Genomic DNA, 18,619 nt, shown 5'->3' on the forward strand with positions numbered 1-18,619 from the left:
GGACTTAGGAAGTCCGGGAGGAGTTCCAAATCCCTTTCCATTAATACAGAAAACAGATGAATAAACAGCCCCCAAAACCCCTCTAGAATGGCACCTTGCAAGCTTTGGTGACACACAGTGCTTTTCTAGAGGTCATGCTGGATGAAAGTCTGTGAGAAGACCTGCACAAGGCAGCGATTTGGACACCTGGACACATGCCTTTACCAGAGAGAAGGAACTTCTAGTGCAGCTGGTGATAATGGAAAAAATCCAAAAGAATAGGGGCCATGTTTCACAGAAGCTTCCACAGGCAGATAGTTATTTTTAAAAGTGACCTGAACTTTCTATAGGATGTCACTGGATCCCCACAAGAAGGTTCATCACAGTTAGGAAAGGACCAGCTACAATTCATTTTCTGATTAGAGTGCTTTCTGGTTTGAACCTGTAAGGGGCTAGGAGAAGCAGGGGAAGGGTATGCACAGTAAGAAGACAGGAGGAGGGCCTCATAAGTAGAAGGAAGCTATGCCAAACAAAGCATAGGATGGTCTCTAGATGGGAAACAATATTAGAGACCTGTGCAAAGAAAGATCAAAAGGAAAAGCAGGGCACCAGCAATAGCTTGGGAGCGCGGGGCGGGGGGGGGGGGTAGCGAAGGAGGGAGGGGGGAGAATAGCAGAGGAGGAGGTAAAAAGGAGAGAAGGAAAGGAGCATGAAAGCAACCTCACGTGCAGTGCACGAGTCAACGATTATGGAGAAGAGCTGCAAAGAGAATTGGGTTACTCGATTGGGAAGGAGGGACTTGGTTCTCTGGAGAGCCCTTCGGTTTTTACACAGACCCGCTCAGCGCTAAGGGGGTGTGGTCCTGGGCTTACGGCGGTAGGAGTGTGAGACGATTGCGGTGGGGGCGCCGCCCAATTTCTCCCCAAGGTGGAAGCCTGGGAAAACCAAGCGGCAGGCTGCAAGGCAAGCAGGGCGGAGGCGGAGCGAGGGCGCCGAGGGGCGGGACGAGGGAGGGCGTGGGGAGGAAAAGGAGGCCCTGGTGAGGGCGGCACTAGGACCCGCCGGCGCCCCGCCGGCTCCCGGGAGGTTGATAAAGCGGCGGCGGCGTTTGACGTCAGTGGGGAGTTAATTTTAAATCGGTACAAGATGGCGGAGGGGGACGAGGCAGCGCGGAGGCAGCAGTCGCACGAGGGGCTGCGGCGCCGGAGGCGAACCAGCGACCCAAACACCGGGGTTAACCACGTCTCGTCCACAACCCTCCTAGGTACGGGCCGGCGAGGTGTAGGCTGTAGGGCCCGGGTGGGGAGAGGGCGCGGGCCGCTCGGGCTCGCTGGCACCGGCCGCAGGCTGTAGGGTCGTCGTCCGCCGCTGGCTCGGCTCTCCTCCAGCCGCCGCGTCTGGCCGCCGCGCCTAGCCCCCGCCGCGCCCCCGCCGCGCCCCCGAGCTCTCGCGGCGCGCGGCCTGAAAGGGCGGTCCTCCGGCCGCGGCTCCCGCAGCTGTCGGGTGCACGGGCGGCGCGCGCGTCTGCGCCCGGCCCGGCCCCCTGCCTTCCCGCCCGCCGCGTGGCTGTAGCGGCGTCCTTCCCCCCAGAGGGGGCGGCCTGGAGCAGGGGTCGCAGACCCGGGGCGCGGGGAGGTTGGCGGTGGCGCGGGGAGGTCCTAGGGAGCTCCGGGCGACCTGTCACCCGGCCGGCACTCGCTGTTCTCTGTCCTTCGCGCGGAAAGGGAGGAAGGGTTAACCAGGTCGTGATGGGCCCAGCAGAGGAGGAGGACGCGCAGCTCGCGGGGGGAGGAGACACCTCGCTGCCAGGTTGGAAGGTTCTCCAGACACCCTTCCAGGAGGGAACCGCGGTCCGCAGGCCAGGGTTGTGTCTGGGGGCTCGGATTCCGGGGACCCTCGGTTGCCGAACCCATTCATGCGGATAGCGCGTGTTTAGGATGCAAGTTCAGATTTAATTGTCAAAACTGGGGTTATGAGCTGTTTACTAATATTGAGATCACAGTAAGGCCCGATCGGACTGAAAGTGTCGGTGGTGTGAAGTCACCTGATCCTTCGCTCCCCGGTTTTGCTGAATGTGAGCTCCTACTGTACGTGTACAAGGAGCGCCCCTGCCCCCTGGAAGACGCATTTGCCTTGGCGGCGGAGTGTTGTGTGTCCCTCTCACTCACAACGCCCTATTTTTAGGAGTTTAGCATTTGATCCTTCACTGTGGTGTGAATTGAACGCCTGAAATCCTGATTGAGAATTTTGATGTTACTTAAAGACATAAAGTTTTTCCAAGGCTTATAAATAGTAAAAGCCTACGGTTAGGTAAGTATGGCCATGGCATAGATAAGAGTTTATTAACTATACTAAGTATGAACTGTGTTTTTCAAATTTCTCTCCACAGTCTGATAAAGGTTTTGTGAGGTAAAATGTAAAACATTTTGATAAAAGACTCACTTTAAAAGAAAAGTTTATGTGAAATGTACTTCGTCATTCATGGTAGACCTTGGACGTGTGGAACGTATGTCAGAGGTGATGACAAACTGTAAGTTTTGCTAAGGGAAAAAGAACAGGAAATAAAGCTGATTTTATTATTGCTTGCCAACCAAAGCACTTGACAGAACTGTTTACACAGAAGAAAATGCTGCCAGAGGAGAGAGGTTTGCCTTAGACCTATTCTGGTTGGAATTCTCAAGTAATAAGTTGTTCTGGAATGCTGATGGATTGGTTAATTTAGCTCTTTTGGACCCTGGAGAGGGAGGGTTGTGCGTATTTATTTACTTATCTACTTATGCCGTTTTAGATGTAGTTTCAAAGCGTTTTACGTGTTTGCCTTATTAGGAAAAGCATTGCTTTATGACTCAGGGTTATGAACATCGTTTTTAGGCTGTGGCACAGTGAGAAGAGATGCTATTCTTTTTTTAATTAATTAATTTATTTATTTATTGGCCGAGTTGGGTCTTTGTTGCTGCGTGTGGGCTTTCTCTAGTTGCGGCGAGGGGGGCTACTCTTCATTGTGGTGGTGGGCTTCTCATTGCGGTGGCTTCTCTCGTTGTGGAGCACGGGCTCTAGAGCGCAGCCTCAGTAGTTGTGGCGCACAGGCTTAGTTGCTCTGCGGCATGTGGGATCGTCCCGGACCAGGACTCAAACCCATGTCCCCTGCATTGGCAAGCAGATTCTTAACTACTGCGCCACCGGGGAAGCCCCAAGATGCTATTCTTAAGATTTGATAAATAGGGGTCATCATTTATTAAATGCTCCGTCTGCTACTCACAGGTTTTTTCTTTGTGTGTGTGTGTGGAGTTAGTCCTTCACTTGATAGCCATTCCTATCAAACGACTGCCTAAAATAGTCCCTTTCCCTGCTCATTTGCTCTGAGTCACCCATTAATACATTAAAAACCAAGTGAACTTTTTGAGATTTGTGTTTAAAGTAAGAGCAAACAGGCTGTGAATGAGTAGGGACTCATCTGATTTTGGCTGTAGAAACTCTTTGTCTCCCTCTGCTTTCTGGATAAAGTCATAAGAGTTGAGTTGGGGTGAGTCAGGTGCCACTCTAGTAGTTTAGTCTTAGGAAGATGCTTTGTGTCTCTTAAAGAGAAGTGCTTATGCTTTCTAGGGTTATATTGTAAGACCTTTATAAAGCACTTATGAACTCTTCTATTCTAATGACTTTGTCGGATGCTAAGAATCTGTGGATGTGATTAAGTATTTAGTAAAGTGTTTTGAAATCCTTTGAAATTCTTTATTTGGGGAAGAAAGAGCTTCCTTACAGTAAAGAGGTACTTATTATAGGGCAAATAAACCATGAGTTAAAATGAGATTCTGGCCTTAAGTCCAAGGCACCTATTTTCGGATTCATTTTTAGTTTACCTCTGTGTTTTAACTTTAGGATAAAGTTTTTGAGTATTCACAAGTGAAAGAAACTTTCTTGAAATTGTTAGACTGTTTCCAAAATTGTGTCTTTTCCATTCATCTGCTATTAAGCAGCTGCTAAGAGTATACCTGGAGGACTGTCATGTAGTTTGATGCTGGAGTTCAAGACATATTTAAAATTGTGAGACCTAGTAGTAAGATACATTTTAAAAAGTTGTTTATGCTCAATTGGAAGAGCTTTTTGACACACAGGATTGTAAGCAAAACTGTTTGGCAGGCTGTCAAAGAGCCAGAAACGTAAGGGATGGGAATAGAAGTTAAACTTTTTTGTAATAGTGATTTATAGCTTTACAGAAGGAGTTTTTTCCAGAGTGGGTGCAGGGAAACAGTTTTTCTTTTTTTCTTTTTTTTTTTAAGTGTAAACATATTCTGATTGTCTGGCCATTTTAGGGTTGTATTGTTTACTCTCTTGGGTATTATTTAACTTAAGGAAGAGAGATGTGAATATAGAATAACTAAACTTGATCCCCCAATTAATTCATTACTCATGTAAGTTTCTTCCTATCCTTTACTCTTTTTCACCACCCATTATACAGAAGAACTATTGAGGGTTTTCTTCATAGCTTTAAAAGTGGATATCCAGAAAAAAAGACCAACCTGAAAATATGTCAGTAGGATAATAGTTGATACTTTATAAAGCACTTTAAACACCTTGCTTTGATTTTATTCTTAAAACCTTCCTGTGAGGGAATTAAGTTATTCCCATTGAAGGGAGTGATTGTGACTGGTCTACAGTCACAGAAACTACTCAGAGGTACTCTTACTGCTCCTCACCAGACTTGGAGGAGGGTAGGGCCTTTCTTCATTGCAAATTATTACATATCATTAGAGATGACTGGGTAAAACTTTGTTGAATGAAGTCTGAAATCATACTAATGAGAAGATGGGACAGTTAAAAAGTAAAGATAGGGCGGGTCACTAAGTGGAGTGGGAAATTTTAAAGTAGGAAGGCAAAAGACGGATACTGTAGAAGGAAGTAGAAGAATTAATAAAGTAGGCTTTGGGGTTAATCTGGGCAATACAAGTAGAATCTAGGGGATTCCCTTGCTAAGGTACCAGTTTAATAAAATTATTTGTATAACTTGTATTTCTGTGATTGGCATCAAAATAAGCAGTAACTAATAACTTGGGGAAATGTGTAAGTGACGTTATTTATCTAGGCTCTGTAGCACATTTTACCTGTTTATTGTGTAATACTCTGATTGTGGGGGTAGTGTTTCTTTAATCACAGGGAATCAAGATCGTGTAGTGGAAAAAGAATGAGGAATCAAAAGCTGAGTGACTTGGTTTAAACTCTGAGCTTGAAACCCCTCACATACAGTAGTGATGATAATCCCATAAGGGCTGTAGGGGGAACAAATGTGGTGATAGGGTACAAGTGTTTTTTAAATTGTAGAGCTGTGTGTAAGACACAGTAATATATATGTAAGATGTGCCAGTTTGACTGCTTGTTCTATTTTATATATATATATATATATATTTTTTTTTTTTTTTTTGCAATCAGAAAGTCTCTTCTAATTTTTTTTCCCTATAATATGGACAAAAGTTTAATGTGGGTGAGGATGGTGGGTAAATTTTTAACTTTATCTGTAAAATGCTGATAACGTGTTCATGATTAGAGTTATTGTATTAAATATGATTAAAATGCTTAACCCAATGGCAAACATTCTATTTCATGGTACTTACTACTATAATATGTGGTTATTTAAGAGATTTTGAACTAAACATTTAATTTTTAAAATAAGTGATTTAAAAGGTCTCTTCAGTTTTTTTTTTTTTTTTAAAGAAGATGTTGGGGGTAGGAGTTTATTAATTAATTAATTATTTTTTGCTGTGTTGGGTCTTAGTTTCTGTGCGAGGGCTTTCTCTAGTTGTGGCAAGTGGGGGCCACTCTTCATCGCGGTGCGGGGGTCTCTCACTATCGTGGCCTCTCTTGTTGCGGAGCACAGGCTCCAGACGTGCAGGCTCAGTAGTTGTGGCTCACAGGCCTAGCTGCTCTGCGGCATGTGGGATCCTCCCAGACCAGGGCTCGAACCCGTGTCCCTTGCATTAGCAGGCAGATTCTCAACTACTGTGCCACCAGGGAAGTCCGTTTTGTTCAGTTTTTATAAGATAAAAACAAGCATTCATGCTTCTCAGCTATCTTTATTTTAATAAACTTTCATTTTAGAGAATCATTTACTCATGTGGCAAAATAGTCTTTCAGTTACGGGATTCAATGTGAATTAATTTCTTAGTTAAGGTCATGGCAGTTTTCCAGTAGAGCACATTGGGTTTTCAAACAGTAAAGGTACAAAATCTAATTTAAGTCTCTTATGCACAAGAATGCCTAAAAAAGTGATTGACTTGAAACCACACTAATCGTGAATCCCATAAAAAGCTTTTTTTCCCCTTCATGTAATAGTCATTTATAGAAGAGTCATGGGTAGTGATAAGAACATACTTATTTTAACTAAAGACTTAATTTTGAGTACTGTAAACTTCCTATGGCCTTCAGAATGGAATAACATTTTTTCCTTCCTGATGGTTAATATCTACCCTAGCAAGCTTGTAGGTCTTTTTTTGGGTTATTAAATAGATAATAATCTATGAAGGCACTTTAGAAACTTTAAAGCCTTCTACAAAGAAACTCTGTAAAGGGGGTGAAATTGGCACATTCAGCGAGCTGCTCTTTTTGTATTTGAATGAATGGGTTTATGAGATATTAAAAGCTGGATTAAGTTCACTTTTATTGAAATGGTGGGGGGGAAGTTGAATTTTGAATGATAAGTTGGAGAGAAATTTTGACACGAAAATCACCCCTCTTCTTAGTTTTTTTGACAAAAACAGTTATTAATCATCAGAAAATGCTGTTTTATAGCCCTTTAATTTTAAGATAGATTTGACAATGTGAGCAGGCTATGTGGAATTTTTGTTTAGAGTCAAGAAGCTTTTTATTGCATACACTTGGATATTGTTTCTCAAAAAATTCTGAAGTAGGCTAAAAGTCCTTGTGAAGGTTGAGCAATGTACCAGATAACAAATGTCTTACAACTGGATATTAAGACAGAAATTTACTGCCTTTTAAGTTACAGCTAAACTTGTGATTTAACAGGACTTGTGATCACAGCTCTTAACCTAATTGAGTAATATGGTAATTTATGCTTTGTTATAAAAGTTTAAAATTTAATTCCAAAAGCAGTAAATCTTTGTAGACACTTTGGAAAATACAAGTAAAGGAAAAAAGAAGAGAGTAGAAATCATACCAACTAGTGGTAACCACTGCTAACATTTTAGTATACATCCTTTTTAAAATGCATAGTTTAATTTTTCCTAGATTAGGATCTTACTGTAATTTTGTAATTTACTTTTTCATTTCATATTGTATTTCTCTATATGATTAAATCTCTACAACATGATTTTTTAAATGGCATTATTCTACTACTTAACTAATCTTCCTTTTGGTTATGGAATTGTTTCTCGTGAATAATGCTAGCTAAGCATCTTTATAGATAAACCTTGACCTATAGGGTAAGGTCTTAAAAGTAGATTCCTGGGTCAGATGGCCTGTACATTTTCAAAATTGAAGACACGCATCAGCAAATCCATTCAAAAAGGTTGTATCCATTTATTCTGTCTCCATTAAGGTTAGATTTGTGCTTGTTCACAAGTGGGTGTTAATTAAAAATAAATGCCAACACATAGGAAAAATGGGGATCTCACTGTTTGTTTCATTTGCATTTCTTCAATTACAGTTGATGTTGAAATTTTAATATGGTAATTGAACGTGAATTCTTTTTTAAATTGCATTTTTGTATTCTTTGACCAGCTCTCAGTGTTTCTCTTATCTTTGTGAAAACTCTTTTGTATACAAGAAATTCTTTTTTACGTCTGTTTTTTAACAAACATATGAATAGTATGTTTTAAAAATGGTATATTTATTATTATATTTATTATTTTAAAAATAGTATACTAGTATATAAAAAATAGAATAGTTTGTTTTAAAAAATATTTAAAATGGTTCCATATGGGTGTTTTTCTTAAATAAATTGGCAACTCTCAACTTATTAACTTAGTGCTAGTCTCTTTTGAATATTTAGGTATGCTGTTGGGAGTTTCTTTTCTCTTTTTCTGTTTTTATTGTTTTAAATTCTTTGTGAGATGTTGAATATTTATTACTGTCTCTTTATAATGCCAGAGTATGGGCATCTGCTTCAGTGCCCAGTAGTGTGGTAGAAGTTTCCAAGCTGAGGAGCTGGGTTCAAATCACCACCACCACCAAGCTTTGGCTTCCTTAACAAAAAAATCTACTTTAGAAATTTAAGGTTAAAAGATAATGTCTTAAAACACCTGACGTGTATTGAGCGTACAAAGGAAGTTATTCCTTCTCAAGGGTAAAGGAGAACGTGAAGGGGCTGAGATTAGTTTTCTTTTGGGAGTAAAGAGATGGAGTAGGACAGGCAGATGGAGGACCATACTTGGACAAAGAACTACCTTTTTTGTCCCCTTGATGTTATGTTGCTGTATTGAGCACCTACCTTGTAAAAGGGCTTCTTCTCTGTTGCTTGTAATTAATACCTACGTAGAAAAGTGTAGAACAGATCCCTGTTTCTAAGCTTTTATGTAGATGGGAGATCAGATAGACCTTATGCATATTTGTGAGTAAAGTTTATCATTAAGTTTATAATTTCAGAAGTAGAAAGTAATGTGTGTGAATATTGTTGAGCAAGACTTCATGGGGGAGGTTGGGCTTATCAATCCTTGAAGAATGGGTGGGTCTTAGCAGAGTTTGTAGGATATACCACTTGTTTGAAGATAGAAAGATAGGCAGTATGTTGGGAAGCTTTAGTTAAAGCCCTTGTTCCTGCTTTCTAAGAATATTTCTAAAAGGGATGCTTAAAAAGTATTTGAAAGCAATTAGATGAAACAATTGAAAAATCAAATGTGTTAGAGCATGTTTACTAAAAAAAGGAATATGAGTTTTCCTGTAGCCAAGTAGAGCAAAGAATTGATTTAAATAACTGAATAATTCCTAGAAAAACTGAATAGTCCCCCAAATGTGACTAAAAACTGTAAAGATGTGTGTTCCCTGCCCCTATTTTTGAGCACAAGGAGTCCTGACACGTACTCTAAAATTGCCAAACTTAGGAAAGGACAAAAGCAGAGTATAGTGAGAACCTCTGACTCTCTTATCCCATTTGTTTTTTTCAAATTAGTCACATTTTATCTAGCTGGAAGGATGTTTATTTGTCTCTTTTTGGCACTATTTCTTTTTTACAACTGCTCTCTTAGTAGGAATTTTGCCTGTATTGAGCCAAGGTTGGGATTTGAGTATATGCTCTACTTTTCTTTCCTTCTTTTTTAAACTGCAGCTGTAACAAGTCATTTGAGGTTGAGAGCTGGAGCAAAGTGGAACTTAGTGTCTTATTTCCAGAGTCTTGGCAGATACCTATTTGAGATTTGTCATGAAAACGCTATTCTAAATTTAAACTTGTATGTATTTTTTAAAAAAATAACTCCTTTGTTAACTGGTTATCCCAAATTTCAATAGCTCTTCTATGAGTTTAATATCTTTTAACTTACTACAGAGTTAATTTGGGGGCCACAAAGAGAATGGTTAAACTATTTGCCTAAATCGAGGCAACGTATGTACTCTGGTTTTGTTGGATTCCCGATTGCTGTGTTACAAAACCTTGGAGTCAATACCAACAATACTTTTGGAAGTGGAAATTTAGTACATTGTCGCTTTATAAAGACCTATAGAAAATAGAATGTATACGGAATAATTTAGTGTTATCTGTTGCCTACTCCAAAGAAGGATGTTGAACTAGCTAGCTCTTGCATGCATCGCTTTCTATTTTTACTGTCACATCTTGACTTTGGGCTTTTCACCTTACATTCAGGCTCTTCCATTTGCCTTATATCTGATTTCCCTGTTTTTAGACTCTCACTATACTTCTTACTCACTCATCACTTTCAGTTTATCTCTGCAGCACAGCTTTGATCCTATCACTCTGCTTCAGAATTTTCCATGGCTCTCCTCAGGATAATGCCTAGCATTCTTAGCCTAAACTTTTAAGGTTAGCTTAATCTGAGTCTCATGGATACAGCCTTCTCCAGGGTGTCTTCACTGATAACCCTAGTTTAAATAATCCAATATAGCTCTTTTTCTTTGTACTGTCCTTTTATACTTGTTTGTGTCAGAACTTTGAGAGTAAGGACTATTAGTAGCAAATTGTACTACTTTAGTATCTAGCATAGTGCCTTGCTCTCTGATTACTAGTTTGAAGTAGGTACGGTGGGGAACCTTCCTCAATTCATGACACATTGTATAGGTGTACTGAGCCTTGTTGGAATCAGTGAATATGAAACGAGTTGCACATTTATTTACATATATATGCATATCTTACTAAATATGGGAAAGTATAATTTTATTGCATCTTATGTTTTAAAAGTCTGCAATTTTAAAACCTGCCCTTCTACATAGCTTATGAAGAAAAAATTGTTTCCCAAATGTTGGGGGACTGTATAAATGATTTGCTGACTATAAATCATTAAGTTTTGACAAGGAGATTTTTGGAAAAAATAAAGAGAAAAATAGCTGTTGCCAAGATTTGTTATAAAGATGTGAAATAAACTTCTCTGCTTTTAAACAAACTGTATTTTTGTTAACTTTTTTAAGCTCTCTAAAAATCTTGAGCACATAAGAATTCACTTCTGAGTTTAACGAACGTGCATAATTGGAAAATGATGGATCTGACAATTACAAAGACCTGGGTGTACGTCGTGATCCGATTACTTACAAAATGTTAAATTTTGTTTAAGCAAACTGCTTAATCTAAACCTCAGTGTCCTCCTTTATACAAATAAGGAAACTCTTAGCTAATCCCACAAAGTGATTTTGAGGATTATATAGTCATTAGTATAGAGTAAGCACTCTAAGTGTTTTTCTCTCTTCTATAGTAAAAGGAACAACACCTAAAATTATTTCATACAATAAATTATTTCAAGGAATGAGAAAGTTCCTAATAATGTTTTCACCTCTTCTCCCAGATAGCCACTTCTTTCAGTTCTCTGTTCAAATGTTTCCTTATTAGAGAAGGCTTGCCTGAATGTTCTTTTGTAAAATGGCAACCCCGACTTTCATTTCCCTTAACCTGTTTTATTTTTCTCTGTAGCACTTAACACCAGCTGATGTCATATATTTGTTTTCTATCTCCTCACCTTTTGGATGTAATAAATTCCTAAGGGAAGGATTTTCTTTGTTGTTTATTTTGTTTGATACCGAATCTGCAGTTCTTAGAACCATGTTATAGGTGTTCAGTGAATATTGAAGGAATAAAGGCTTATGCATCCCCACCTCTAGTCCTTTCACCCCTGCATCAGAATTGCCTTGGTGGTTGTTAGTGGGGTGCTTGTTACAGATGTAGATTCCTGGACCCCGTATCTGAGCTGAATCAACTTTGGAGATGAGAATCAAGTCTGTATTCCAAACAAGCCACCCAGGTGGTTCTTTTAAGCTTTAGTGCATGGGACTAACTGTTTTACGGTGTGGCTGGAGCTTATTAAATATTGACAGTATAACTTGGTTTCAGACCCATGTATAATTAAATTTCAGATGAATCAGCTATTCTGTAGCAAACATTTTTTTTTCCTGTTGCTATGTCAAGGAATAGTTATGTATTTTTGTAGTTTTGATTATTTTGGTTACTCTAGTTTTTGTCCAGAAATCCAGTTTAATCCAGACCTTAAAATCTCAAATACAGGATGCTTATCAGTCCACCTTTCCCAAACAAAACCAAACCCTTTAAACCCATACATAATCTGTACTTGTTATTTTTTACTCATAAGAATAGATGAGCTAATATCAGGGATTTACTTTAAGTGATAAGCATCATTTAAAAATATGGACTGATTTGTATCTTCTTTCTATGGCTATACCACTGGGGAACAAAGATTGATCTTTATAAGAATTATCCTGTAACGTTGAAAGGCAGTTTGGTATAGAGGAAACAGCATGGGCTTAATAAAAAGACTTAAATAGAAATCTTGATTCCTTTACTACTTTTTAGCTGTAGAATCTTGGAAGAATTTTTTTTTTTAAACTTCTTTGAATTTCTTCTCTGAAATGGGGATAATTGCTAAGTCACAGTGTTGTTGAGAGGATTCCTTTCACAGTGCCCAGCATAAAGTTATAGAGTCATTCAATAAATAGGTTCCTTTCCTATGGAAGTAAATTCTTAAGCAACTTAAAATACTTCATTAGAAACAATTGTAATGTATTTCAAACTTACAAAAATGACAGAGGAAAATATAATAGATGCCCAAGTGCCCATTGCATAGATCTAATACATAATATTTGCCATATTTGTTTTGAATCCTTTTTTTTAAAAGAAATAAAATGTTACTGTACAGTTAGTGTTCTCCTGACATCTTTCTTTTTTCCTCTTCCCTCCCTCCTTAGATATACACCTATCTTGAAGTTAGTATGTATGTTTCCTGATTTTTTAATAGTCCTATAATATATATATTTATCTTTTTCCATAAACAATATATGGTATAGTGCTATATTTAAAAATTTTTAGAAAGTGGCTCAAACTATGTATTTGTGGCTTGATTTGTTTTTTCATTCAACATTGGTTTTGAGTTTTATCTATGTGTACACATTTAATCGTATTCATTAATTTTAATTCTCTATTTCATGGTTTATTTATCTGTGGATATTTAGGTTCCAATTTTTTTTTTTTTTTGCAGTTACAAACAATACTTCAGTGAACAAGGAACCTTGTCTCTTCTGTGCATTTGTGTAGGAATTCCTCTAGCATATAAAAAACTTGTCTAAAAATTAAATTTAAAAAGTTTCAGTATTGTGTACTCTAATTCTTTAAAAATCTGGACGACAGAACAAGAGTGTGTCTCCCCACCCTTTGAAAAAAGGTACAAAAGATGTCGGACCCTTTGGGTGACTTGGGTGAGATTTTCTGCAAGACTTTCCTTTAGAAGAAAATAGAGAAGAACCTTACTGAGGACTCTAAGTTGCAGAACCTAAATATAATTTTTCTGAATTTCTGTCTTGTTGCTTAGAGTCTGCTGAGCCATTATTTATTCTATGGAGTATACTTACTTCTTATTTAAATGTATGCTTTAAGAGCTGGTTAATACTTGATGATAAACTTCGGGAAAAATATTTTGTAATCTATTTTACAATTTTCTTCATCTGTTTAGATAAATGCATAAAAGCATTTTTTTCTTCAGTATTTTTTAAATGGGAACAGCAAAGATTCTGTGACATCAGTGCTGGTTACTGTGGAAACAGTACATTTCAAGTGAAAAATGTTTGAATCTTATAGGAAAACAACTTTTTGTTTATCTCCTGATTTGATAGTAATGGAGGAAGGAAATATGAACTACATTATATGCTCTTTAAACGTATTTTTAAAGCTTGGTTATTCAGGATGGTCTTGTTGGTCAAGTGGGCAAAGCTGATGGGGGAAAGTATCTGATATCTGACATTATTAGTAGGTCTTCTGGAGTCTTTATAGTTTTTATTTTTGCAGTTTGCATCATAGTTCCAGTTTTATATGAGAGAAATTTAACTTTATAAGTTATTAATAACATTATTTTATAGGAGCAAATAGTTAAACCCTTTCTTGTAGTAGCTGCTTCTCTCCTTAAATTTTTTTGAAGTCCAAGTTTGTGTCTTTGTCAGTATTCTTATTCCAAGTGGCATCTTTTTGGGCAGGGAGAGGGAAGCCTGCTATTAAAAGCTCACCCAGGTGACCGATGATGACTCCAGAGCAAATTTGTACATTTATATTCTTAAAGTAGGGATGTCTATGTACACTGCCTCTTTTCACTTTATATAGAATCCACAGTACTTCGACTGGAGTGTTTAGTTTTGTGAGAGTATTAGCAGTCTCCTAGGAAAAATGGAGGATTATAGTTTAGCTTGAAAACTTTTTTTTCCTTCAGTGAAAACAGTAGCATCACTAGAAACTACATGAAGTAAAATAAACTGAACAATCTTTATGTACTAAATACCTGTAAAATATCATGATCCTTGGTACTCTGTTCAGAGGACAGAGGACATTGGCATCACCATGAAGTTATTTAGAAATGCAGTTTCAGGCTCCATCCCACATTTCCTGAATCAGAATATTCATTTTAACAAGATCCCCAGGTGATTCATATGCATTTTAAAAGTTTGAGAAGCACTAATGTAGAGGAAATAACATTAAATTAATAAGACCATGCCCAGTTCTCCCTCCAAACAGTGGTCTAGTCTTGTGTTTTCCTTATCTTTAAAAAGAGTGAATTTGGCTGCATAATCTCTGAAGCCCCTGTGAGTGATATATTAGATTTAATTTTAAGTATTGAGGCTAATTTTTTTTATAAACACTTTACTATGGAGAATTTCAAACACAGAAGTAGAGAGAATAGTGTAATGAACCCATTACCCACATTCAACAATTATGAACTTCAGCAATTATTAATTTATGGCCTATTGATTTTTTTTAAATTTATTTTTGGCTGTGTTGGGTCTTTGTTGCTGTGCGCAGGCATTCTCTAGTTGTGGTGAGCAGGGGCTACTCTTTGTTGTGGTGCACGGCTTCTCACTGCGGTGGCTTCTCTTGCGGAGCACGGGCTCTAGGCTCGCAGGCTTCAGTAGTTGTGGCATGTGTGCTCAGTAGTTGTGGCTCACAGGCTCTAGAGTGCAGACTCAATAGTTGTGGTGCACGGGCTTAGTTGCTCCATGGCATGTGGGAACTTCCCGGATCAGGGCTCGAACCCACGTCCCCGGCGTTGGCAGGCGGATTCTTAACCACTGCACCACCAGGGAAGCCCTTTAGAATTCACCTTTTATATTGTTTTGCCTCTTTTTGGTTGTTGTTTATTTTGGTCGCACCGTGTGGCATGTAGGATCTTAGTTCCCGATCAGGGATCAAACCTGCTCCCCGTGCAGTGCAAGTGTGGAGTCTTAACCACTGGACCACCAGGGAAGTCCCTATGGCCTATTGTGTTTCATGTTTCCTCCCTTTCTTCCCTGGCACTTCCTTCTTTCCCTTATTATTTTGAAGCAAATCCCACACATCATGTCTTCCTCCACAAAGAGTTCAGTATGTATCTCTAAAAAATAAGTATTGTAAAACTTCATACATTTAGAACTAACATACAGGTATGCACAACGATCAAAGATCATGTTTATTGGTTGAATTTTCTTTACTCAGTTCTTTTAAATTAAAAAATAAGAAGGTAGATCTTAGAGTCAGGACATAATGGAGTTGGAAAGCAATTTAGAGATATCATTGAAATGTCCTTAATTAGCCAGTGCAATGTCTTAAAGTCAAGGTGTTGAAGTGACTTCCTAAAGTTGACATGCTGGTTGGAGGTAAAGTCTAAATTAGTACCCAGGTTTATCTGGAATCAGTGAGCTTCAAAGAAATATACATTTATGACTGTATGGATTATAGGATTTTGTAACGTCTGCTACCTACTATGGTGACTTGGGGTTGTGTGAGATCAGCTGAGCCAGAAGCATGTTTCCTTGAATGATTTGAGTTGGAATTGGCTGAAAGAGAAAGGTATTCGAGATTTAGAAGGTGGAAAGGGAAGCAGCAGCCATGTTTACGCTGGGAAGACTGGCTGAGACTCAAGCACTATTGTGGCTCACAGCAGGCACATTGTCACAGATCTGCTGGGTCACCTTGGTGGTGTGGGGCAATATCCGGGCCTCAGTTCTTCCAGCTCTATTGAGGCTAATTTTCAAGCATCTGTACTAAAACTTGAATGTTCTAAAATTTCTTGACATTCTAAGGAGTGTATGCATAGTCTCTTGATGCTTAAAACTTAAAACTCTTGTAGGAGTTAAAAAATGTCCCCTTCTCCAATATACAGACATATGTGTTTGAGTTATTTGTTGTCATATGTGTTTGAGTTATTTGTTTGAGTTATTTGTTGTCATATTTGTTATTTGTTATTTGTTTGAGTTATTTGTACTCTTTTAAGTACCTAGGAGCGTGATTGCTGGTTGTATGGTATGTGTTTAACTTTATATAATGTATTGCCAGAAAGTTTTTTTCAACTGATTGTATCGTTTTATACTCTCACCAGAAATATATGTGAGTGCTAGTTGTTTCCCACCAATTCTATTTTTGTCAGTCTTGTAAATTTTAGCTATTTCAGTGAGTATGTAGTGGTATATCATTGTGGTATTAATTTGTATTTCCTTAGCATCTAATGGTGTGAGTATATTTTCGTGTGCTTATTGATCATTCACGTATCTTCTTTGAAGCATCTCTTGCCCATTTAAAAATTGTTCTTATTGAGTTGTAAGAGTTCTTTATGTATTCTGAATACTGGATTTTGATTAAGGGTTTTTATGTCTATTCATGAGGGATGTTGGTCGGTAGTTTTGTTTTCTTGTAATGTCTTTGTCTGGTTTTGATATTGGGATAATTATATTGGCTTCATAAAATGAGTTGGAAAATGTTCCTTTCCTTTTTTTTCTGTAAAAGTCTGTGTAGAATTTGTATAATTTCATTCTTAAATGGTTGGTAGTTCACCAAATTTCCAGTGAAGCCATCTGGGCCTAAAGTTTTCTTTTTAGGGGTTTAATGCATTTGATTTTAAACCTGATTCTTTTCAGTTCTCCTTTCTAAGGACTGAGTATATTCTTTTAGTTAGCCAGCTAGTAATACATTTCTTAGAATAGGGTTTTTTCTTCCAGCTTTTAGGAGGCAAGAATTGATATGTGTTTAGAACTGTATTTCTGGAGAAGTGGGGTGAGGGGAGTGATGGGGTGGGTTCAGAATTTTATAGTCACTTGACCTTGTATATTTTGAAAACATTTTGTTTTGCTCCTTCACAGCACCCTCCTGCCCCTCCCAATCACTAAAATGCTGTGGAAGCAGAAGGAAGATTGAGAAGCAGTGTTCTAGAATATTTGAGAGACTTTTTCTCGCTTCTAATAGCTGTAACCTGTATCTCTATCTTTCGAACTTAGATCTACATTTCCTAATAAAGCCTTTGTTAGCTTCACCACTTTAAAAAAAAAACACACACTTACTCTTATGGAATTTTCAAATATGTACAGAAGTAAAGAGAACAACATAAAGAACCTGTGTATATACAACTCCCAAATTAAACAATTATCAATATAATGGCCACTTTGTTTTATCTATTTTCCATAGCCAGCCTCCCTACCAGACTATTTTGAAGCAAACAACAGATTGTATGAATGTTTTGTGTCTTTAAAAGATTAAAGATTTTTTAAAAACATAGCCGTGGTACTATTATCATGCTAGAAAAATAATTCCTTAATACCAAATATCCAGACTTCATATTTCCCTGATTGTTTCAAATTTGTTAATAGTTGATTTTCTTGAACAAGGCCCACACACTGCATTTGGTTGATACGGCTCTTGAGTCTCTTTCTCCCCTTTTTTACCTGCTTTCCCCCCTTTGCTCTTGCAATTTATTTGTCCAGGTTTGTTTGTCCAGTGGAATTTCCTATGTTCTAGAGTTTTCTGACTCCATCTCTGTGGTGGTGGTGGTGGTGGTGAACGTGTCTCTTATCTTTCCTTTCCCATAGTTAGATCTAGAGGCTTGATCAGTTTCATGTTTTGAAAAATTTTTCCTCAGACATACATCTTTGATGGTGTCTTGTGCTTCCTGATGCATCACATCAGGAGCCACAAAACTTTTGGTTGTCTCTTTGTAATGTTAAGACTGATTGAGGAGGTTAGGCGTTAATCTAGCCATTATAATCTATCCCATCAGCTTTTCGCTCAGTAGTCTTCGTAGCCATTGTGCATTGCTGCCTTTTTGAAGTCCCCATTTCTAGGGAGTGAAGACCACCTGGATTCTCTTTATGCATGACCTTAGACCTTACTACTTAATTGGTTCCTGGGTAAACAGTGTTAAGTCAGATCATTAGTTCCTGTAAGTTTGCATTGTTTCTAATTGAGTTTTGTTTTAGGGGATCTATTTCATTCTATATCATGCTTGATCTTGAAAATAAATGAAGACAAAATTGGACAAGATAATTTCAGGCATTTATTGAGCATAAATTAGATATCTAGCATAAATATAAATATATTATTACTTAGTAATGATTATATACTTAATACTAACACAACCTTTTAAGAACTTTTTTTTTTCTTGAACTAGATTGGCTGAATTAATTGATTGACTTTTTCTTTTCTTTTTTTTTTTTTTTTGGGCCATGCCACAGGGCTTGTGGGATCTTGGTTCCCTGACCAGGTTGAACCTGTGCCCCCTGCAGTGGAAGCTCGGAGTCCTAACCACTGAACCACCAGGGAATTCCCTAGAGCCTCTTCTTAAGAGCAAGATAAAAATGCAAGTCAGGAGACCCTCTTTCCCTGGTAGAATTTGCTTTAGCAAGTTTAAGAGGTCTACAATATTCCAAAGACCTTATATCCAAAGTTATTATCATCTGGTTCATATTTTGCTTGGTGATACTTTAAAACTTTGAATAGCAAATGCTGTCTTCAGTGATTCCTTGCTTTTTCCACTTTGAAAGTGCCTTGTTGCTGAACTATTTTGAGTGAGGTTCTAACAATTAGGTCAAGTTTGCCTTGAAACTATGCATTGCTGTCTCTTGGCTTTACTTATATATTCACTTCCTGAAAAACTTTGTTTTGTTGATAGTGATTTCAAATAGTGAATTCCTTCTTAACTTCCAGGTAACATTACTGGAAAATTTTGCAGTCCATCTGTAA

At 38.1% G+C, this 18,619-nt stretch overlaps 1 protein-coding gene across 3 annotated transcripts in view; it reads left to right on the top strand.

The window, feature by feature from the left end:
- The first annotated feature begins 1,115 nt into the window (after nt 1–1,115).
- ATL2 (atlastin GTPase 2) overlaps nt 1,116–18,619 on the top strand; it is a 66,952-nt gene continuing 49,448 nt past the window's right edge. For 2 of the 3 annotated variants that reach the window (XM_079940393.1, XM_079940391.1), the window contains exon 1: nt 1,116–1,243. In XM_079940393.1, the coding sequence (XP_079796519.1) occupies nt 1,126–1,243 (118 nt within the window). In that variant the 5' untranslated portion in view covers nt 1,116–1,125. Of the gene's footprint in view, nt 1,244–1,913; nt 2,290–18,619 lie in introns of those variants that run through there. The other variant, XM_079940392.1, reaches the window with a different exon arrangement.

The sequence above is a fragment of the Stenella coeruleoalba genome, assembly GCF_951394435.1.
Source record: "Stenella coeruleoalba genome assembly, chromosome: 13".
Classification (NCBI taxonomy): Eukaryota; Metazoa; Chordata; class Mammalia; order Artiodactyla; family Delphinidae; genus Stenella; species Stenella coeruleoalba.